The following is a 25,221-nucleotide window of genomic DNA, read 5'->3' as shown; positions in this document are numbered from 1 at the left end:
ACAAAAATGTTTTAGGTATATAGTTTTTTTCGTTAGATGCACAATTTTGATGGTATTCCCCAAAAAAAAACAGTCTCCGAAAAGTGTCATTTTTCAATGAAAATGGCAAATTTTTAACCACAAATAACCCAAAAGGATTCAGTTTTCAAAAAATTTATAAAACAGCTGTTGCTTAGAATTAGGTTCTCCGGTACTTCCGGTGTTAGTTTGATAAAAAAAATTTCCACTCCCGAGAACGGGTGGGAACCACCCCTAAGTTAAAAGCGTCATAGGAAATGGCGTAGACTTTGTTTCTTGAGCTATTCCCTACTTAAAGTGAAAATATCAAGTAAATTGATGCAGTAGGATGGAATTCGGAGCCAAATACCCTCACTAACTGCACTAATAGATACCTACATCATCCATACATGAATACATTCACTTAAAGGTTCATTTGGATACCACAATAAAATCACCAATCACTAATAATTTACATATCTAAATATTTAAAGAAGAGTGGATTGAAAGATATTTTCCCTAATTTTCCCAGTTGCTAACCAACGTGTCCGCTGAAAGGTTATTTTCGAAAATGTCAAGAATTTAAAATAATCATGAAAATAATTTCCGATCAAGTATGACGCAAGAACGTCTTAACAATTTGTCGACTTTGTCCATAGAAAGTGACGTAACAAAGGCAATAAATTAGGACGACATTATAGATGATTTTTCCAAACAAAAATCAAGAAAGAAATCTGATGTGATCGAACTGGAATGACAATTTTTATGTATTCTTATTTAAATAAAAAAATCTGCTTGCAACTTTTTTTTCGCAAAAATGGTACATGCTTGAAGGGCGGCTACTAGAGAATTGCATAGGGATTCAATTGACCTAAACGCGGCCCTGTACCCATACAGACAATGCTGAGGCGAAGCAACGCGCGAATCTATCTCAGCCTCTACTGGTTGTCACTCGCCACTGAGGAAACATCAATCTATGTACATATGTACGTATGTGTATCTTTCTTTTGGGTTCAAGCTTTTACACTGTTGATCCGCAACGGCGACAGAAGTGAGTATAAACTATATTGATTATCATCCGCCGAAGAATGAACTCCCATATTGTTTGTCCACTAAGGATGCTGGCGACAAGTTTTAATCACTGCCTTCTTCGCTTGAAGGCAAAATACGCAAACTTACTTTTGGGCTAAATCTCAGTACGAAAACTAACCTTATGACCAGTAATATCTCGTGTGTTAGATTTCATTTGGCAACACATCTCTGCAAAATAAGGCGATGATCAGTTAATGCGCGTGAGAAAACGACGTATGTGTTTGACCACAACGCGAACAGTGAACGGTGACATAGGACTTTGATAAGACTTTTTATAAAATTGTAATATTGCCTGTTTATCGTAATCCCTTTCTAAATATCCACCTAAACCAGCAACCAAAATTATACAGTCCATATCTTTGAAATTATATTAATAATTTCGTATATGTACATACCTTTGTTGTAAAAATATATTAAAGCAATCAGTGCATAGTGTTACCTACTTTTCCTTCGGGCTGTGGTTGCTTTTTATTTAACCATTCCAACGACTTTTTAGCCTCTTTCGTTCGCCCTTTTAATATCAACCACATTGGACTTTCTGGTATAAAGAATACGACTGTAACTGGTAATACAATAAATATATTACAAATCCAAGCTACCATTCTCCAGGTTGTGTACATTCCTGCCAAATACACAACAATCATACCTAGAAATGAAAACTGTTTGTTCAGATGATTCATATTAATAAGTAGGGATATAAGAAGCATGCTTACCTAGTGACACGTAAGTTGGTGATAGTTGCATGAGTGACATTCTTAATTTTGGATGTGCTATCTCTGTGATGTAGACAATAGCAGGATTCGTACCCCAAGCTTAAATAGATGATTAAGTAGATTATAAAGTATAATAAGTTGTAAATAATAAAAAAAATCATAGATGGTGAAAACGGGTTTTAAATTCAATTAAATAAGTAAGTGAATTATTGTAAATAGGTGAAAATAAAAATAAGCTACATGCAATAAAATATAGAGTTATCTTGGTACTGGGGGTTGTTTTTTTTTTGGAATTGTATGACTACGGGCCCTTCAAGGCTCATTCGCCGATTCACCAATTTTGCTCATTTATTTTACAATATATTTTTCTGTACCTATCTACTTAACATTTTCTATCCTACTTATTCTACATACTTTATAAGGAATGACCACTGGTCAGTGGAAATACCACATCAGGCAAAAACACAGGTTTATTTATATATTATAATAGATTTTAATTTCAGTTTTTACATTGGTTAGTTTATAATTTGATTTTTATATTTTTAATATGTTCTATAAATAATTGCATTAATTCTGTATTATTAATTTGTGATAATATATATATGTTAAATTTATTGGGTGTGTTATATTTTTACAACTGTATAATTTACTTATAAACGTATTTATATTTATTTGTATTAGAGGGCAATTTAAAATCATATGTTCAGCATCACCTATTTCTCCACATTGACAATATGGATTGTCTCTTAAATGAATTTTATGTAGATATGTTGGAATCAATGCATGGTTAAATCTTAAACGGCATATTTGTCTCACTGCGTATTTTGGAAGAGTTGTCATTGCAAACCATGGTCTTGATGGTATAGTACATTGAATTTCTTTATAGTACACACCTTTTTTAATTTCCTCAAATTCTTTGCTCCAGATTATTTTATATATATTAGTGCTAATATTTTTAATTTCTTCAGGTGTACATTTGTAGTCAATATATGTCCCTTCTTTTAGATGCTTATCTAAGGAATCTACGAGTTTATTACCCATAATTCCGCTGTGTCCTTTGACCCACAATAACCGTATTTTTTTTTTTAAATCTGTATTTAATTTGTTAATATTTTTTATTATTTCCAAAATAATATAATTTGCTTTGGAAGTTATCTTCAGGTGCTTTATTTTTGACAAAGCGCTTTTACTGTCACTTATTATAACAATTTCTGAATTTGTGATAATATGTTGACAATACCTCAAGGCTTCTAGTATACCTATTAACTCCGCCGCATATATGTTTGTGTTTATATTTAATTTTACCATTTTTTATACTTAACTTGTGGATCATATATTGCACAGGCTGTTCCCTTCTTGTTTTTTGATGCGTCTGTGTAAATTTGATATGAATTTTGTACTAATTCTTTTATATCTGTTTCAAACATTAGATTTCTTATTTGATTTGGATATTTCGAATAATCTCGAAGGAAATTTATATCTATTTTCATCGTTTCTTCGAATTTATAGGTATAGCTTAGGTTTATTGATGTAGTGTGAATATTTTCCTTGTACTTAGCCAATTGTCTATAACATTCTGCAATACAAGGTTATTTCTTTTTTTGATTTTTTATTAAATCTTGTATTGACAATCGATGAATTTTTTCAATTATATTGGATTCTTTATGGAGTAATTTAATTAAAAAGTGACTGCCTAGTTTGCATCTTCTTATTGTCATAGGCATTTCAGAATACTCTATAAATAAATTATTTATTGGAGTAGACTTTAGAGTGCCTAAACACAGTCTTAAACATTTGTTCACAACGACTTCAATTTTTTGTAGATAACAGTTGGCTGCGTCCGCATAAAATACTGATCAATAATCTATTATTGCTGTTATATAAGCTCTATAGATCAAAAGAGAGAGATTGGGATCTGCTCCCCATGTGGAATGTGAAACTGCTCTTAAGATATTTACTCCTTTTTCTGTTTTCCTAATTATATTTTCTATTTGTTCTTTCCATAGAAGTTTTTGATCCAAAATGACACCGAGGTGTTTTACAGATTTTTGTACCGGAAAATTTATATTATTTAATTTTATTTCTATTGGGACATTTTTCCCCTGTCTAGTAAATATACAGGATTGAGTTTTATCTTTAGATAATGTAAGTCCATTTTTAAATGCCCAGTTACTAATTGTTATGACATGTAGTTATCATTGATATTTTTGATTCCTTGATTAATTTCAGTTTGATCTTGATAAATTACCACATCGTCTGCAAATTATATAATTTTTGAAAATTTTGCTGTTTTTTCTAAATCATGTGTATATATAAGGTACAATACTGGACTTAATATACCTCCTTGTGGTAATCCATCTCTAGCAATTTGAGCTCCTAACAGGTTATTGTTAATGTTTAGGAATATTTTTCTGTTGGAATACATCTTAATTATTTTTTTATTAAAACTTTCCGGAAGACCAATTAGTGACATTTTGTTATATAGAATACTAAGATTGACATTATCGTATGCTCCTCCTCTGTCCATAAATAAAGCTGTAACAGACTTCTTTTCAGTAAAACTAAGATTAATATCTGTTACTAGATGACCTATGTTTTCTGTGGTAGAATATCCTCTTCTAAATCCGAATTGTGAAGCCGGTATTTTTTCATTAGGTTCTAACCATTTCTCCAATCTCCACTTTACCATTCTTTCAAATGTTTTACTAATACAAGATCCTAAAGAGATTCCTCGATATGATTCTTGCATTTCTGGATTTTTGTATGGTTTTAGAAAGGGTAAAACTATAAACTCTCTCCAACTTGATGGATAACATTCGGTATTCCATATTTTATTGTAAATTGCCAGTAGCATATTCTTAGCCTCTTCTCCCAATTTACTTATCATGATATATTGAACATCATCAAGTCCTGGAGCTGTGTTTCTGTTTATTTTTATACTCGCTTTTAATTCATTCATAGCAAATGATTTTACTAAATAATGTTATTCTACATTAGTCGAATAATGATATTTTGAGCAGGACCCGGTTAACAAATTTTATTAAAAAAATTTGCTATCCAATCTCCTTCCATAACTAAACTTATGGGTGGTTTATAGGCATTATTTAACATTCGTATTTGACTCCAAATGGTTTTAATATTTCGCACACCTAGTTCAATAGTGCCACAAGTGCAAAACACAATATTCTCGAGAAATGAGCAAAACGTTCTGTAGTAAACGCGTTATGCCCTGTAAATAATTTATTTTGAGAATGACTGGCTTCGAAATTACAATTTAGGTAGCATATTATACAGTTATTCGCTGGATCTTATTACAATTTATTAAAAATAAAACGTTTTTATGATTTTGATAGTTATGGCGATATTGCATTGTGAAGAAAGTCATTTATAAAACGATACCTAGGAGATACGGCGGCAATATAATGAAAAAATCAATTGATTTTTGCAGTTGTGGCTGTATTGAATTACATCGGTTGTATTGTGGCAGTGTATATTATCGCCACACCTCTCTTGATTTTTGTAGTTGTGGCCATATTGAACGTATTGAATTACATCGGTTGTATTGTGGCAGTGTATATTATCGCCACATCTCCCAGTTATGGCCATATTGCATTTTCCAAACCTCCAAAAACCCTACAGTGAAATACCGAGGTATCTTACTTTATACTTATCCAAAACAATATTTTAGTTCAGGCTGTATTGAATTAGATGGGCCATTATATAGGCAATATTTTACAGCCTTAACCCAAAATTCGAATTTTTTGCAGTTGTGGCACAATTGAACTAGGTGTGAGATTTGTGTTTCTATTTAAAGAGACACAAAATTCTCTCCATGATTTTCTTTTACTTTGTTTTATTGTTTTTTTAATAATAGCTGTGCATTTGTTATAGTAAATGTAATTTTCAATTGTTCCTTGTTTTTTATACTGTTTAAGTGCTAATTGTTGTTGCTTTATTGCCCTACTACACTCTGGATTCCACCAATTCTTATTAAATTTTGCGTGAAACGATTTTTTCTTCTCTGGAACAGTAATTCTAATACATTTTTTAAATTCTTCAATAAAGGTATGGTAGTCATTATTATTTTGATTAATTTCAGCATATTGTTCCATAAGAGAAGAAAAAAGCGTCCAATCTGCATTCTCTATATTCCATTTTTTTCTAGTATGTATAATTAATATTATTAACGTTATAATTCAAATTTATCTTCATTAATAGTATATTAAGTATGGAGAACGGTAAGAGTTTTATACCGATCGAAAACAATTTTTTGGAGGAGGAGCGGAGCGACGACTTCAATTATTGTCTGAGATCGGTTACCCTTAACGTTCGACATGCTTATAACGTTTTTTGCACGATTGATACCATTATAAATTATAAAATTAAACATTTTCGTCATATTGACTAGTTTCATTCATTTTATCAAGATAGATACTTTGGTTGTTAGGTAGTAACTAGGGTGCATAACAACAATGGGGAATTGAGTTTTTATTTAGTTGTCAATAATTTTAAGTACAATTTTGATTATTATAAATTAAAATATGAGCGAAAGTGAATTTGAAGAAATTGAACGGGCTTGGGAAGAAGGGTGTTCCGCAATTATTCCCGAAAAATCCAAAATCCGTTATCAAAATACCTACCAAAGTTTTAAAAAATGGTGCGAAGGCAAGAATTTAAGAATCGAAGAAAAGGCTCTATTGGCATATTTCGTTCAAAGACATATGCAGTTGAAAGCTCCTGGAAGCCTCTGGGTAGAATATTAAATGATTAAATCCACCGTTTTTCTTTATGATGGCATTGATATTTACAAGTTTTCAACTTTGATCGCGTATTTGAAGAGAAAAAATGTTGGCTATAGGCCTAAGAAAGCGAGCATTTTTACACGGGAGCAATTTGAAAAATTTCTGATGGAAGCACCGGATGAAGAACTTCTAGTTCACAAGGTAATATAAGCTAGTTTAGGTAAAAGAAATACTCTAATGAAGATTTTTTCATAATTTGTAGGTCGCAATGATATTGGGAATATCTGGTGCCTGTAGAAGAGAAGAATTATATAATATTACTATGAATTACATCCAACAAACCGATGGTTTAATGATTGTAAAAGTACCCAATACAAAAACGAACATCCAGCGTACTTTTACAGTCGTTAATAAACCAGACGATAAAATTCCATATTTAGAAATTTTGCAAATACTACTAATGTATGCGATTCTGCAGGAGTTTCTGTTAGAAGTGAAACCACAGCCCAAACAAGTGGGGGTTCATTAAATAATTTAACAAATTGTACCATAAGTTTCAATATTAATAAATAATTCGTTAGTTTCCTTTATTCTTTCAAAAAATAAATTAAAATTAAGAGATTTTTTAACTCGACGGTAAGTGAATTACTTACCGTCGAGTTGGAGTACTTACCGTCGAGTTGGATTACTTACCGTCGAGTTGCTAGTAAATGTCACCTACTGACGTAAAATCTGTCACGGTAAACAGTCAAAAATGATCAATCTTGCAAAAATTACATAATGATTTGAACCTAATGTCGTATCATCCACGTCCCAGTCAAATAAATGAGCAACATCGGCTGTAGAAATAGTAATATCTATTGCCGACTTATTAATACTTCCCGGTCTAGACAAAATAGTTTGTTTACCATTATTTAAATATATTAAATTACATTTATCAATGGCCTCTAATAATTTTTTCACCAAACGATCCGTAGTACTACAACCCCAAGCAACGTTATGACAATTAAAATCACCACCTACCAAAAATGGTTTTTTCAAACTACCAAAAAAATTTATCCAATCATTCTGTGAAATACTTAATCCAGGGTTAACATATATTGAGTATAAGTTTATTGTTTTTCCTGAAGGTTATCGGACAGCTATGCTAATAGTCATTACATTATTTATTTTATGATATAATGGAGTTGGAGAAACAGCCAAACTGCTTTTAAGCAGCAAGGCCACTCCTCCATATCCATCATGTCTGTCTTTTCGATATATATTATATCCTGAAAAATTAATATTCATATTTCTTTTAAACCAAGTTTCCGATAAAAAACAAATAGAAATATTTTTATCAAAAAGATACCTTTCTAAAGCACCTTTATTTGCTAAAACAGACCTACCGTTCCATTGCAACATATTAATATTAGCCATTATTGTTATTTATTACTTTCTCTATATTATTTTTTAAAGCTGCTAATGTTTCTATGTCCATAGTATAACTTTATTGATATAATTTAGTTTTTATAAAATCTAATGTATTTTCACAAACATTTTTACTGTCCATTTGTAAATTAACACTATTGTGATAATCAGGTATATTATAGTAGTTTGAAAAAACCGGTTGTGACTGTACATTGGGATTACGTAATATTTGTTTATGTTGCTCCATTGTTGCCGTATCTTTCATATTTGAACTAATACTTCCAGTTCTCTTCCGTTTTGCTATTGTATAATAACTCGAGGTAGTTGCTGGATTGTTTTTAACCACTGTAGTAAAGTTTTTTTTGTATTTGACGTTGGCTTCATAGTAAGATAGTTTTTCTGAGTTCATTGTATTTTTAATATCTTTTTGCTTTTCCCTTTCTGGACAACGTGCCGTCATATCTCTTGCCATATGATTACCGCTACAAAGTGCACATTTTATATCTTTTTTGTCGGTACAATTATTACTCTCATGTTCTTCACTACAATATTTGCATCTATCTTTTTCTCTACACTGGGAACTTACATGTCCAAATCTCAAACATTTCAAACACTGAACTAATCTGGGGATATATGCTTCGACTTCATATATATCATTTTTTCTATAATTACCTGCTGAGGTATCGTTTGACCCTTAAAAGATACTATTATGGTAGATGTAGGGATATACTCTATATTTCCATCTGAATTCTTAACTCTTCTATTAATTCTTTTTACATTAACTACCTCAAATTTATATCCATATCTAGGTTGAATTATATTAATTAATTCTTTCTCATCCAGGTCTTTATCAACTGACTTAATTACTCCCCTTTTTTGTATAAGGAATGTTGGTAAGTAAACATTATACTCCTTTGCTGCTAACTTTTCGGAAATTATTAATTTTTTTGCACTTTCAAAAGAATTAAGTTCGACTTTTACTTTATTCCTACCAATTACTGTTATTAATGTAATATTATTTTGTACCTCCGGCACTGTATTTAATATTATTCTGGCTGTCCCGATTCGGTGCAATTTTACCTTATCATTTTCATTTGTTGACATCATAGAATTTTTCCCCTGTCAGGTGGTTCTGGCGGAATATTGACTTGCATTTTAGTTTTATCAGCTATTATTTTATTATTATACCGTAAGGAGTAACGCCCACCTCTACAGTTCCAAAATGTTTACTCCTATCTCTAGCCTAATGTTTTTATTTGACAATTGTTAAATATTATAGGTTGTCAGTTTTTAATATAATTTAATTTTCAAAATTTTTTACTTACAGCCTCTTCCGCTTGTAATTTTTGATTCTTATTTTCACTTTATACTATAATTTGCACTAATATCACACTTTAAGTTCAAAAGGCAGTTTATACAAAACTAAAATTGAAATATAACACTGAGCTACTTTCAAACGCCTGTGAACTGGGGGTTGTTACCCCCGATGATGGGGTTGATTAAGTTGAAACACTAATTACCGAAATATATTTATTTAAGTCACCATGTACGACAGTAACTAGTTGATGTCGGGATGGATAATGTCTCTACTCTAACCACGTCGGTTTCTGAATAATGAATAAACTCTTTCTTTACTTTCTACGTATCTATAAATAAATCCCAATTGTTTGTTATGATTGACCATACTTGAATGTGACCATGAAAAATACTAATAGTAACAAATTGCTGACAAAGTTGTTTTCAAAACGAGTGCCCTACATTGCAAGACCAATTCACCTATTTACGTAATGTAAACAATACATATAAATAATATTTGTATGAAACTTTAAAAATTAAATCGATATGAATTAACTCCTATTTTTTGGATGCTAATATAAATCCTTTACAAAGTGGACCAAAAGTTTGGAAATGCCTAATTCTCTCCTAAATGGATATTTAGAATTGTACAAAAACCGAAATATTTTGCAATATGGAGATTTTAAATTTGATACTTACAATGTTGCCAGATTTTCGGTTCTTCTGGTATCGTTAGTGATTTTCGTTTTTTTTTAATACAACATTCTGTGTATTGTACTATTATTTGAAGAGGAAGGCTAGAGATCAGATGGGTAGATAAAAGGAATAGCCGTATCAAATTGGAAGTATGTTGCTCGGGATAGAGCTCGATGGAAGGCGTTGGGAGAGGCTTATGTCTAGAAACTATAGAAGGCTAAGAAGAAGTAGAAGAAGATTTGTAACCTCACTTAAATACGAGTTCAACCATATGTAACACTTGGTATTTTATCAAGTCACGAAGGTCTTACACAAATAAAACATTTCATTACTTGATATTAAATAAAAATATATAAAAAAAATTTTTTAGGAAACGCTTTTCTTTAGCTACGAGTGACTAAAATTAAAAATATTATAAAAAAATCAACTAAAAAGCAAAAAATAAATAAAATCCAAACACATTCGTTAAAGAAAAGCGTGGGGCGAAAACCGTATATTCGATGAAGATGCATGCGCCCCACGCTTTTCTTTAACGAATGTGTTTGAATTTTTTTATTTTTTGGTTTTTAGTTGATTTTTTTATAATATTTCTAATTTTAGTCACTCGTAGCTAAAGAAAAGCGTTTCCTAAAAATTTTTTTTTATATTTTTTTATTTTTTACTTTTTAGTGTTAGAGTTTTCAAACATTAAAATATATCATCATGTTTATTAAAATATATATATAAAACATAACATGATTAACAAACATAATGTAAACAATTAACGTAAAAAGTGAAATTATATATAGTTCATATAACTAGCTACAATCTCTAAAACTTTCAAGTTTCTTCATTGTAAAAAACAAGGGAATTTAAGAATTTTCCATTAAAATCGTGTTTTTTATTTAAACAATTAATAAATATAAAAAAATTTATTGACTAGTCGTGTATTGTTCCTGCGAATTAATATGTCTGCAAATTTTCATTCATTTTCATTGAAGAAAAGGTAATCAAATTAACGTCTAAATATTTGACACAGACGATTGAACTAAAGAAAAGTGTTTAATAATAAATTACATACATTCTTCTTTTTTGTCAAATAATTTAATAAAAAAATTATTTTGGACACCCTGTACAAATAATTATATAAATTTTTATATTACTGAATAAAGAATTGAATGACCTTTCAAATGAGCTATCGCATGTCCCCTATTCTCATTTAAAAAATCATCGATTACGTCATCACGCCCAGATGGATTACGTCACTAGTACGATATATATGTCAAAATATCGTAATTTAAAAATAAAAATCGACCTCTTCCGGGATTATTCCTTAAAGTCGCCTTTTTACGAAATAACGAATTTAATCCTTTCCTTTACATCGTACTGTATAAACAAATATATGAGTGTTCAAAATTTAAAACTTTATTGTTTATTAATGACGCATAACGTAAACAATTATCGTAAAAAGCGAAATTATGTATAGGTTATATCATTAGCTACAATCCGTAAAAGTTTCAAGTTTCTACATTGTAAAAAACAAGTGAATTTAGGCCTTTTTCCATTAAAATCGTTTTTTTTTAATTAAACAATTAATAAACATAAACAAAAAATTTTTTGTTGTCTATTCGTGTATTGTTCCCGCGAATGCATATGTCTGCAAATTTTCATTCATTTGCATGGAAGAAAAGGTAGTCAAATTAACATCCAAAAATTTGACGCAATCTATTGAACTAAATAAAAGCGTTTAAAAATCGCTATCCACAATATGTCTAAATCTGTAGTTCTTTGGTTAAGTGGTTTGAAGAAGTGACGATAATTTAGAGAAATTAAGTGTTTCTGGAAAGGTTCAGAAGGGAAGACTAAGAGGAAGATTACCAACCAGCTTTTCTTTTTATGGAGAAAATGTATTAGGACCATTGGAAGAAATCATGATCCCCTTTAATTCAAGGGGATTATTCCCCTGGGGAAACAACAAGAGAGAGAGGCTAATTACCAGATATTAGAAGACAGGCTTCAATGGTTCCTTGACTGCGATGAAAAATTCCAAACGAAACTCTCATTAACAATCCACAGCCAATTTAGTGAAGAACAAGTTAGTTATTATCCTTCGCAGATTCGTAGAAATAAAATTCGAATGAGCAACCTCAACAGGCCTTTCCAAGTTGTAACCAGTAAAAACTCTGTTTAATTAGAGTTAATAATTCCACCATGGGTGGATAGAGTCACGAATGTCGAGGTGTTGAGAAGAATAAGAAAAAAAGAGAGGTTTGAAATACAATTGAAGTTAGAAAACTGCAATATCTAGGACATTTCATGGGGGGCGAGCGTTATAACTTGTAATTAATCATACAACGAAGAATACAGGGTAGAAGGAGTCGTGGAAGAAGACGCGTCTTCTGGTTAAACAATTTGAGAGCTTGGTTTAACTGCACTTCTGTTGATATCTGTAACGTCCCTGGTTTTACGGCCGTCAGCCTGGTGCCTGTATTGTTGGTCGCGGTAACAGATTCTTTCCGTGTAAAAGGAGGTGTTTTTCGTCGGCGGCTGAGAATGGAAATGTTTATGACACGCGATAGGAGCAGGTGCATTTTGGAGGATAGTAAAAGGGATTTATGATTTCGTTTGTTGGGTGTTGAAACTTCTAAGAGACGAGAGAAAAACAGATTCGAGGATTTTATGGCAGTGTTATTTTGTTCTTTGGGGAGTGCGCTGCGAAGAACGGTCAAAATAAAAGACGATTGGAATGTTTTGTTTTGCTCGGCGTGTGTGTAAGCGAACGAAGGGTAATTATTTTTCTTGTTACGGATTAATTCCTTGAGGAAAGGGGTGCGATCGGAACTACTAGTGATCGGCGGAAAAAAATACGAATTCGCGTAATACCGTACTAACTATGTCCGAAGTTGTCGTCTAGAGTGTAGACTTGGAACACTAAATGGCGGATTAGCTGGGACCCGGGAGCAGTAAGACAGTGGTGGATACTAGAGGTGGTGTCTCATCGCCATCGCAGAGGACGTCAACCAGTTCGTGTGTTTGCTGAGACTTCGGAAGTCGTAGATTTAAGGTAATTGACTTTTCTTATTTCTTAGTAGGACCTTAGAACATTATAGACGGTTCGATACAATGGTGGCAGCGGTGGGATAGATTAGTTATTAGTTGTCGTGGACATTGGGCTGTCTACTCGGGGTATAGGTGTGACGAGAACCAAGCGAAAGGCACGGTGCCGACGGGTGTAAGACTGGGGTTTTGTTTTGCCTCTAAAAACCATGGCGGAAGTTGGTGACGAGGTAGATAGATTGAAACAAGAGTTAGAAAAGGCGAGAGAGGAAGTATGCAAGTTACAAGATGAGAGACAGAGAGTCGCCCAAAATGAACTAAACTATTTGAGAAAGGAGATGGAAGAACTGAGAATGGCCGGAAGTAGGAGGGCGGAAATGATAGGTGCTAGAGAGGTAAAAGAATGGTGTGGAAGCGAAGGAGAGATGGGTGTAGAGGAGTTTGTTGAGAGAGTAGAGATGTTGCAGCAAATTAATGGGTGGACTGAGCAGAACACAGCTGATTTGGTGAGACGAAGGATGATTGGCGAGGCGGCGGAATTTTTGCGAAATGCGACGAGTGAGAAGCAAGAGGGATGGACATGGAAGGAGATAAAAGGACTGCTATTGCAGCGGTTTGGGGTGAAGAAAGACAGAGTGGATGAAATGGTGAAACTAATGAACATCCGACGGAAGGAGGGGGAAAATTATCGGAGATTCGCTGATAGGTGTAGGACAGCGGCGCGCTATGTTGTGAAAGAATATGAGAAAGAAGAGGAAAAGAAAGTAGCGAATGAGATTCGAGAGGAAATGATCTTGGGAGTATTCATGGAGGGTTTAAATAGCGAGGTACGACGTGTGGTGAAGGCTAGGAAGGGAGTAAATACCCTGACGGCAGTATTAGATATGTTGAAGGACATAGGAGAGGAAGGTGACCGGAAAAGAGTAAGGAAGGTGAGGAAGGAACTAGAGGAAGAAGAAGCAAACAGCAGCGATTCTGAGAAGAGCTTTGCGACGGTAGCAAGCAATAGCAGCGAGCGAAGAGGAATTCGGCGGATAGAAGGTGAGAAGAAGGAAGGATTTGTAAAGATGGACCGTGCAGAGGTTATAGTAGCGGCCGGAAGTAAATGGCATGATAGGGCGAATCCGGCTGGAGAAGTGCAAGGAGAGCGGCAGAGATCACTGCGCAGGGTACCGTATACCCCATGTAGGAGGTGTGGACAGGTTGGTCACTGGACACGGGAGTGCACGATACATCTGGGCAACCAGAAGAGTGGGGATTCACGTTGGAAACCGGAAGAACGAACACGGTTGGGGAAAAGGGCGAGCAACGAAGAATGCTTTCAGTGTGGGCGACCGGGCCATTTTATAAACACATGTCCACAGACCATATGCGATAATTGTGGATATGGCGGTCACGTGTGGAGACAGTGCCAAAATACTGGAACATCCGCGAGGAGGGGTTCATTTTCGCGGCGACAACGGTCATGGGAATCAGATAAGTCAGACAGGGAGGTGGAAGATTATGCGAGCCTAGCCGGAAGACGGGCTGAAAGCCGTAGCGTTTCCCCAAACTAGGTGGCCCTCCAGGTTCCCCTAGCTTGGAGATGGCCCAGAAAACTGGAGGGGGATATATTGGGAAAGCGACCGTAACCGCAGGGGGAGTAACATCCTTGATAATTACGGCCGATTTTCAAGGGGCTAATAGAAAAGTTTTAGTGGATACGGGAGCCGATGTAACCTTACTGCGAGAAGCTGTGGAGGGTGTACCAGTCATCACCGGCCGAAGCGAGACCATTACGGGGGTGACGGGGGTATGTCAACGCATCCAGGGTAAGCAGAAGCTAAACGTAACCATCGGTGATACCGCAGCCATACATGAGGTATGGATAGTCGATGTGGACTGTGGAGCTGAAGGTATATTGGGACTCGATCTGATGAAACGACTTGGACTGGTAATCGACGTTAATAGAAATGAATTGCGGACGAAGCAGGCCATGATACCTGTTATACGGAAAGTCACTCACGAGATACTGGGAGATAAAAGGAGAAAAGTAACATTTGATTTACAGCGAAACGAAATCAAGGAGTATCATGTGGAGACAACAATGAAAAAGCTAGGAAATAGCGGTAGTGGGGTTAACCGTAAGGAAACTTCTGCTCGGCGAACATTAGTGATCGCAGCGGATAGTCATGGACGCTTTCTGAAACCACTTCTTCAGCGATGGATTGGAGATGAATGGGAAATCGAGGAAATGGTTTGGCCAGGTCATGGCACTGTAGATATTATTAATGGGGTACAGCAACGGACGAGTACACTTGGAACTAATGATTGTCTCGTTTTGCTAACGGGCACCAACGATATTCGGCGGAAACAACAAGAGCAAGCAAATGATGCAAGAGCGAGGTTATTTGTGAAGACAGAAAAACCTAAGATTATTCTCTGCAATCTACCAAAACGATTCGACGTAGTATCAAGTTCTACTGTTGTTGAAGACGTCCGTCAACATAATTTGGACTTGTTAATGGTGATGCAGATACATATGAATGTAGATCTGGTCGATATATACAGCGGCACAAGGAGAAGCGATTATACCAAGCAGGGATTCCATTTTAACCTTAAGGGAAAGATTAAGTTAGCAGAAAGGATTCGAGAGGTCTTGCAACCCGACAAGAGATGCTGTGAGATGCAAGCATTGACAGAATATGTAATGCGGGATAAATATTGGGAAGTAATCAAAGAAGTGATGGAAGAAAATGCACAGCAGCGTACAGCGAGCAAAAGCAAAACGAATAGGGAGCGAAAGAAAACGATAAAGCGTACATCTGATGAAAGTGGGATACGTGGTGGAATAGAATTGAAGAATCGCTTTAAGTTATTTGAGGCAGAGGAGGAAAATATCCCCATTATTTTGCACCAAAGCGAAGAGCATAGAGAGAACCAGAAGAAATATGTCGAGTTTATACGGGATTATTTCAAAAAAATACGTTCTCACCTAAACAACGAGCATAGAAAGAACCAAAAGAAACATGTCGCGTTTGTACGGGAATATTTCAAAGAAACAAGGAAAAATGGAAGGAGCAAGGGAGACGAATTTGTGTGTTTGCAGAGGATTCAGATTCAGGGAGATCATATGGATGAAGGAGAGTATTTTAAAGTAATAGATGGCGAGATTCAGCGGGCACCAAAGGATCGGCGAATAAGAGCAATTTGCGGCGGAGTCTGTCAGAAAAATTGGGAGCCAGCTGAAGTGGTACTAAAAAGTAGGGCCCACCTGCCAGCCTGGAGCGAAACTATACTAAAAGCCAAAATTAGAGGAACGAACCAACCGGAGGAAATAATTGTCGAGCAGTTTGGACACCTACCATCAGGTGTTAGAGTGAACCGAGTGATGGCAACGCGAATGGGAGATAATGTATGGGTGAAGTTCATAAATTGTAACCAGGAACCCGTGGAGCTAAGTTCGGGAAGAGTCGTAGGAAAGACGGCAATAATCGCTCGAGATAATACGAAGATGGTGAGACAGGTGAGAGCTGAATCTCAAGGGTCCGACTTCACAGAGGAAATTCACAAGAAGTTGGCCCACTTGTCAGTGGGGCAGGAAAAAAATATAGGGGAGATATTGCTTGAATACCGCGATGTGATGGATGCAGAGACGGAGGGGGAATTCTCATGTACTAATCAGGTGCAACATAAGATCGTCACGGGGGATGCTGCCCCGATAGCTAAATCGGCTTATAGAGTACCTTTCCGTTTGCAGGACGAGATGAGACGGCAAATACAGGATCTTCTGGACAAGGGTATAATTGCACCGTCGACTTCACCGTGGGCAGCGCCAGTGGTGTTGGTAAAGAAAAAGGCTATGGAGGGGGAGGAGGCAAAGTACAGGTTTTGTACTGATTTTAGGGGGTTGAACGCGGTGACAAGGGCGGACACCTATCCCCTTCCCAACATAAATGAAACATTGGATCGGTTGGGAAAATGCAAGTGGTACACGACCATTGATTTAGCCAGCGGGTACCATCAGATTGAGATCAGACCAGAGGACCGAGAGAAGACTGGGTTCAATACGATTGATGGACACTATGAATATAACCGGATGGCGTTTGGACTGTCAGGAGCACCAGCAACGTTCCAGAGATTCATTGACGCGGTACTAATGGGAATAAAGGGGACGGAGTGCTATGTTTACTTGGACGACGTAGTGATCTTTGCAGCGGATGAGACGGAACACAATAGGCGGTTGCGAAATGTTTTACAGCGGCTACGTGAAGTAGGTGTTAAAGCGAACCTTAAGAAATGTCAGTTCATGATGAGTGAACTAATATATTTGGGTCATTTAGTCACCAGCGCAGGTGTAAAACCTGACCCACAGAAGGTTGTAGCAATACGCACATATCCGCGGCCGAAGACTGTGCGAGAAGTACGCGCCTTTCTGGGGTTGACGGGATATTATCGGCGATTCATAAAAGGGTATGCGGAAATAGCTAAGCCGCTAACAGAACTAATAAAAGTGGAAACTACGTTTGAGTGGACCCCAACTAGAGTGGAAGCGTTCGACCGACTAAGAGAGAGTTTGTCGAAACACCCCGTATTGCGCTATCCAGATTTTGAACTGCCATTCATTCTAGCGACTGATGCGTCGGGACTAGCTTTGGGTGCGGTTTTGTCACAGCGACTTGAAGGAGAAGAGCATCCGATAGCCTACGCTTCAAGGCAACTCAACACGGCGGAAAGAAACTACTCGGTAACGGAGAAGGAACTTTTAGCGATGGTTTGGGGAATCGGTCAGTTTAGGTGCTACTTATACGGGCGGAGGTTTAGCGTAATCACCGATCATGCGCCGTTACGTTGGACGTTGCAGGTGAAAGATCCGTCGTCTAGACTAGCGAGATGGCAAATGAAACTGGCCGAGTACGAGTATGAGGTAGTGTATAAGCCGGGAAAGAGACACGTAAACGCGGACGCTTTAAGTAGAGCCGTAGCAAATGTTAGGCGCGATGAAGATTACTCAATAGATCGGGAGTGGATCAAAAGAACTCAAGAGTCTGATAACGAGTGCCAGCGTTATGTCAACAGTGGGAGCGAGGAATATCGAAAGGATTTGGACGGCATACTATACAAAGTGACGGACGGTAGGTGGCGAGTCGTAGTACCCGTGAAAATGAGAAATCGGGTGTTGAAGCGGACACATGATGAACCGAGTGCGGGACATTGTGGGGTACAGCGGTCACTTCAGCGGGCGGAGTCACAGTTTTACTGGAAAACCATGCAAAAGGACGTAAGAAAGCATGTTGAGGACTGTAGAGAATGTGGACGGACGAAAAGTGTAAATAGGGTGCCCATTTGTGAACCATACCATACGTCTAGACCTCTCGAAATGGTAGGAATGGATATAGTGGGTCCTTTGCCACAAACGCAGAGAGGTAATAAATATCTCTTGACGTACGTAGACCACTTTACGCGATATGCTGAGGCGATACCCATAAAAGACTTATCGGCCGAAACTGTGGCGCGTGTTTTTGTGAACGAGGTCGTTCTTCGGCATGGAGCGCCGGAGCGGTTACTGACGGATCAAGGGACAAATTTTGTTTCGGAGCTAATGAAAGAAGTTTGTAGACTATTGGGAATCAAGAAGATTCAAACCACGGCGTATCGGCCCCAAGTAAATGGACGGGTGGAGCGATTGCACCGAACACTTATTGGAATGGTGAAGCATTATGTGAACAGTAAGGCACGGGACTGGGACGAACATATAGGACTGGCGCTAATGGCTTACCGGAGTGCGAAACATAATGCTACGGGGTTCACCCCAAATTGGTTAACCTTTGGGAGGGAAGTACATATTCCTTTTGACTGTGACGTGGGACCGAGAATAGATGACCGAGGAGAGTTAAGCTACCCAGCGGAACTGCGAAGGCGACTGGACGAGGCTTATATATTAGCAGCAGAACAAGCGCGGAAACTAGAACAAACTAATGCCGAGAGAATGAATCGGGGAAGGCACGAGAGAAATTTAAAGGAGGGTGATTATGTATATATTCAAAATCCGATCGTGCCCAGCGGAGTCAGTAAGAAGTTTTTCAAACCATGGAGTGGGCCATACAAAATCATAGAAAAACGCGGGGCTGTGAACTACGTGGTAGATAAGGGCGACGGTAAGACCCAAACTTACCACATAGATCGGCTAAAATATTATAAAGCCTGGGAAGATCCAGACGTATCGGAAGAACAAATCAGCAACCAAGCAAAACCTACGTTATCCCTTCCGCGAATAATAGAAGATGGAGTAGAGGAGAGACCCAGGATGACCGACGACGAGGGAAGCGACGAGGAAGGAGAGATTGTATGGGGTTATGCAAGAGAGCCAGAGGTTGACGACGATGACTTAGGGGGTACGGCAGATATTGGAGACGTTCCGGACGAATCGAGAGTGATAGCCCCAAGAACGAGAAGGCCTCCACAGCGATACACTCCAACCTCCGATGGAATTGGCGAGAGTGAGTTCTGGACAGATGACTCCGGTCTCAGTGAAGAACTGCGGGACTTGCAGCAGCTTGCGGACACCAGCAGTGAAGAAGAGCAGATGGTAGCGGCAGAAGTAGGGGAAAGTTCGGGTGACGAGGAAATCCTAGACATAATTAACGAAGCAACCGTGGAGGAACCTGGGTTATCAAGAGGAGGCCGGCCTCAGCGAGAGAGGCGAAAACCCCTTAGATATCGTATAGAGGATTGAAAAGGATTGCCCTTGGGGCAATCTTTTTATGTGGAGGGGAGTGATGTAACGTCCCTGGTTTTACGGCCGTCAGCCTGGTGCCTGTATTGTTGGTCGCGGTAACAGATTCTTTCCGTGTAAAAGGAGGTGTTTTTCGTCGGCGGCTGAGAATGGAAATGTTTATGACACGCGATAGGAGCAGGTGCATTTTGGAGGATAGTAAAAGGGATTTATGATTTCGTTTGTTGGGTGTTGAAACTTCTAAGAGACGAGAGAAAAACAGATTCGAGGATTTTATGGCAGTGTTATTTTGTTCTTTGGGGAGTGCGCTGCGAAGAACGGTCAAAATAAAAGACGATTGGAATGTTTTGTTTTGCTCGGCGTGTGTGTAAGCGAACGAAGGGTAATTATTTTTCTTGTTACGGATTAATTCCTTGAGGAAAGGGGTGCGATCGGAACTACTAGTGATCGGCGGAAAAAAATACGAATTCGCGTAATACCGTACTAACTATGTCCGAAGTTGTCGTCTAGAGTGTAGACTTGGAACACTAAATGGCGGATTAGCTGGGACCCGGGAGCAGTAATACAGTGGCGGATACTAGAGGTGGTGTCTCATCGCCATCGCAGAGGACGTCAACCAGTTCGTGTGTTTGCTGAGACTTCGGAAGTCGTAGATTTAAGGTAATTGACTTTTCTTATTTCTTAGTAGGACCTTAGAACATTATAGACGGTTCGATACAATATCTTTAGAGCAGCGGTATCGAAAATGCGAATTACCATGAAGGTTGCCGAACTTCCCGAATTTCTTTGAGGAGATGTCACTTGAAGAAGAAGAATTCCACTATAAATATCATGCATTCTTCTCAATGACTTATTAATAATGTGTAAAATATATGTTGTATCATTAACTATACACAGCTATACAGATATAGTCCAGGCGCATCTGTTTTGACATGGACGTTGAGAGGAGACTCATATTTCTTGAAGAAATTGCTTGGAATTAACTCATAAAATAATAATTGAGTTATCCTCCCACTCAAAAAGGTCCGAAACATTGTTTACTTACTCACTTACTTACTTAGTCCTAAGCCTTTCTACCTTTAGGTGTAAGTGCACTGAACATTGTTTAAATAATCAAAATGTCAAAAAATGAAGAAAATATTCGATTTTTTTCTTCGTTTTTTGATTATAAATTTAAAAGTACTCATTTTCGAGAAAAGTTGAACTGATATAAAAGTTGTATAATTAAATTTCCTACAATATAGAATTGGTTAAAAATTTTAAAAATTATCACCCTTGTTGCAAAATAGCAATAATTGCGAAAAAAACATAAAAAACAAGTATTGGCATTTTACGTTTTTCGACCATTTATGCTACACTTAGGAACTCCATATTTTACCAAGAAAAACTTTATAATACAATAAAACAATACTGTAAATTTCATTAGGATCAGTTCAATGGATTTTGCAAATTTTAATTCAGCTTTCGCAAAAAGAAACCATTTTTTCAAAATGTTTCAGGGCCAAAAATAAAGCACATAGCAAGTTGAAATTTTTTCTACATATAGAAGAATACTCTAGCTTTCATTTGCAATTTACAAAATTAAAATTGAGTAACTACCACGGCGTCAGGAATTTGTTTAAATTAACATTAATTTTTGGTGCTACGCGCAGGACAGCGGTGTTCGATTCACACAAGTTGATTTCCACCAAAATTTCTTCCAATCTTTAACTAATAAATTATTTTCTTACTCTATATTTTGTTGTATTTTAATATTATAATTCCACAAAAATCAAACTAATTTGATTATTGTTTCTGAAATATTGTTTAAACAATTGCATAATATGTTTAAAAATAATAAACTTATACTCTTCAAGTTAAAATATATGAACAAAATAGTTTTTGCTAAAAAAAGTGTTATTTCGACGGACAGAGTATGTGTTTTTATTTTGCAATAAACATATTTATTTATTTATATCGAAATGTACTGAAAATTAAAATTTATCAATCATTATCAAAGGTCATTGGAATGCCCAATCAGAGCAAACGTATCGCTGTACTGCGCGTAGCGCCAAAAATTAATGTTTATTTAAAAAAATTCCCCACGTCGTGGTAGTCAACCGATTCTAATTTTGCAAATTGCAAATAAAAGGTACAGTATTCTTAAATATGCTAAAAAAATTTAACTTGCTGTCTGTTTTATTTTCAGTCCTGCAACATGTTGAAAAAATATTTTTTTTGCGAAAGCTGGATTGCACAATTTATTTTGCAAAATCTATTAAACCGATCTTAATGGAATTTATAATATTGTTTTATTATATCATATTGTTTTTCTGGTTGAAATATGAAGGTCATAAGTGTGGAATAAATGGTTAAAAAACGTAAAATGCGAATAATTGGCTTTTTTATGGTTTTTTAGCAATTATTACTATTTTGCAACAAGAGTGACAATTTTTAAAATTGTTAACTAATCTTATATTGTAGTAAATTTAATTACGCAACTTTTATGTAAGTGCAACTTTTCTCGGAAATGAATACTTTTAATGTTATAATCAAAAAACGAAGAAAAAAAATCGAAATTTTCCTTCATTTTATGACATTTTGATTATTTAAACAATGTTCCGGACCTTTTTGAGTGGGAGGATAACTCAGATATTATTATATGAGTTATTTTCAAGCAATTCTGCAAAAAATATGAGTCACCTGTCAACATCCAAATGTACTAATATTTTTACAGATGCGGCCTGGTCTAATAGGACTTATAGATTAATGTAACTAGGTGTAGAGGAGATATGCTAGACAGATACGATTTCATTGTTTGACAAGACCTTCGCAGCGGTAAACTTTTTGAAGTGAGAAATCTGCAATTTGGGACAATATTAGAAACGAATATACACTGTGTTGACCCCCTCAGAAACTCAGAAACCAAGAATTTCTTCAAAATTTTGAAAAAAATCTTCAATTTATACTGGGAGGGGGACGAATTTTCATGCAAAATTCATGCCCTTAACTGTAACCCCTATTGTCGTGCATCAGGTGCTTCCATTTTTTTTTAAATAGCAAGTGTGGTTGAATGGCATGTCATTTCAAAGGTAATTTTTTTCTCTACACGACACTCTATTTTTTTTTTAATTTGCTTAATTTAAAAGTAAAAGACTGTTTTTGTTTGCTTTCGATTTAGCTTGCTTTCGAGAGATGCACAATCTCTGGACAGCTGTTTCTGCCTTGCAGGCTTCTTCAGCAGAGCTAGCGTGCACACCTCTGAAGCGAAAACGAGCCATATTATTTAAGTGAAATTTCAAAGATCATTTGAAATCCACATTGGGACACAATGCAGCGACACCTCTTAAATAAACTGAAAAGTCTCAGATAGTGAATCCACCATTATAATAAAAATTAAAATGGTAAATAATTATTTAAATAAATGTTGAATAGGTTGCATATGTGAGTTCATTTTAAATGAAGTAAAGAAACACAGACTTACTCACAATCATTTAATTTACTTCGACGGCCGGTTTCGATCTCTACAATATACAGATCATCTTCAGGTCGGCGTTACAAGTGATTAAATGCTACAATTAAAGAAAGCCAGAGTTAGAACATTGTCTGGTTGTATCAAAATGCAAATAGAAAGCCAAAATTTTGAAAGGTACGTAAATGTTGACATTTCAGCAACAAACTGATACATACGTATGCACACATATGAGGAACAGGTACTCATAAGCACGCATACGCACATAGATGTATGCGGTTTATGACTATTTGTTAAATTAAGTTCAATTTTAAAAAAATTCAAAATTTTTATAATTTTGATCTACTTACATGCCGTTACAAGGGATGCTTTGTAAGTTCATCAATAACATGTTTAAACGTTCAGATTATGCTAGTATAATAGCATAATCTAGACGTTATAAACTAGCATAATCTGGACGCAATAAACTTACACAGCATCCCTTGTAACGGCATGTATTTTTTTTTCTTTTTTGGCTTGGACTATGGTCATTCAGCCAGTCTCAATCAAAAGTAAATGTATTAAAGATATTGCCAATTAGTGAAACTTGGTTATTATAATATTATTACAATTTTTTACTTCTTATTTACAGTATTTCTCATGATCATCTTTCAGTGCGTCACAGTTTTTCGATTTCTTTCTAACGCAATAAATTGTATGTGACAGAAAAAAAGGCACGTCGGTGATTATGTTTCGTCGGTGACATTTTTATAACATTTATTCTTGTTATTCTAGTTGTCGATAGATGGCGCCATAATGAAAAAATAATTTTTTTAATTAGATAATAATATTACAAATATAATCTGTATAATTTATAAGACTATACAAATCAAAGAAAATACCATTTTATAAATGCAAGAAATACATTTGATTTGCTTTTATTCCAAATTGAAAATAAAATGTGACAACCGTCAGATTTAACTAAAATGTCATGTTAGAATAAATGTCATAAATGTGTATTATCACGGACTTACCCTTTTTCCTATCATTTGTTACGCACTGAAAAATGACCATGAAAAGGACAATACCTACTCATTACAGCTAATATACATACTATGTTAAAAAATATAAATATATTACACTACTTAATGTTTATCAAGAACACATAGTGTATACATTTTACAAATAAAAATATTAATATTAATATTAAAATAAATGCATTCTTTTTTGTATTTTATTTTAGTTTTTTTTTTGTTTTGTTTTTTGTTATGTTTTTTTTGTCACTACGATGGGATGTCAACCCGGTTCAACCCCGCGGAGGTTTAAATCCTCTTAGTGATTTTTTCTTTAATTTTTTTTATTTATTTTTTTTATTATTAATTTTTTTTTATTTATTTTTTATTTATTTTTTTTATTTATTTCTTTTTGTTTCATGTTTTTATTTATTTTTTTATTAATTCTGTTTTATTTTTTTAATATTTTTTTTTATTTTTTTAATATTTTTTTTATTTTTTTTATTTTTTTTTAACATATTTTACAAATACCTATAACTAATTACAATAATATTTTACTATCCGACAAGAAAGATACCAAACAGTCAAAAATTTTCTTTTTATTCAATGACAGAATAAAGAGATTATTTACAGGGAGTGGGATGTTCTGGTCTATAATTCTTTTAGTTAGGTGATTGTTAGGTGTTTATGCTTTTTGCATTCAAAAAATATGTGGTTCAAGTCACTTTTAACGGCATGTAAGTAGATCAAAATTATAAAAAATTTAAATTTTTTTAAAATTTAACTTAATTTAACCAATAGTCATAAACTGCATACGTCTATGTGCGTTGCGTATGCGTGCTTATGAGTAAATGTCAACATTTACACACCTTTCAAAATTTTTACTTTCTATTTGCATTTTGATACAACCACACAATGTTCTAACTCTAGCTTTCTTCAATTGTAGCATTTAATCACTTGTAACGCCGACCTGAAGATGATCTGTATATTGTAGAGATCGAGACCGGTCGTCGAAGTAAATTAAATGATTGTGAGTAAGTCTGTGTTTCTTTACTTCAATTATTTAAATCTGAAACTAAGA

General features: G+C 35.4%; 1 protein-coding gene across 1 annotated transcript in view; it reads right to left on the bottom strand.

The window, feature by feature from the left end:
- Positions 1-25,221, bottom strand: part of LOC114327017 (facilitated trehalose transporter Tret1) — a 96,291-nt gene that overhangs the window by 25,233 nt on the left and 45,837 nt on the right. The window contains exons 6-7 of the mRNA XM_028275512.2: positions 1,803-1,901; positions 1,533-1,735 (exon numbers count right to left, since the gene is read on the bottom strand). Of these exons, the coding sequence (XP_028131313.1) occupies positions 1,533-1,735; positions 1,803-1,901 (302 nt within the window). The remainder of the gene's footprint in view (positions 1-1,532; positions 1,736-1,802; positions 1,902-25,221) is intronic.

This window comes from Diabrotica virgifera, chromosome 1 (genome assembly GCF_917563875.1).
Source record: "Diabrotica virgifera virgifera chromosome 1, PGI_DIABVI_V3a".
Lineage (NCBI taxonomy): Eukaryota > Metazoa > Arthropoda > Insecta > Coleoptera > Chrysomelidae > Diabrotica > Diabrotica virgifera.
This window is presented reverse-complemented; position numbering and strand designations above follow the sequence as displayed.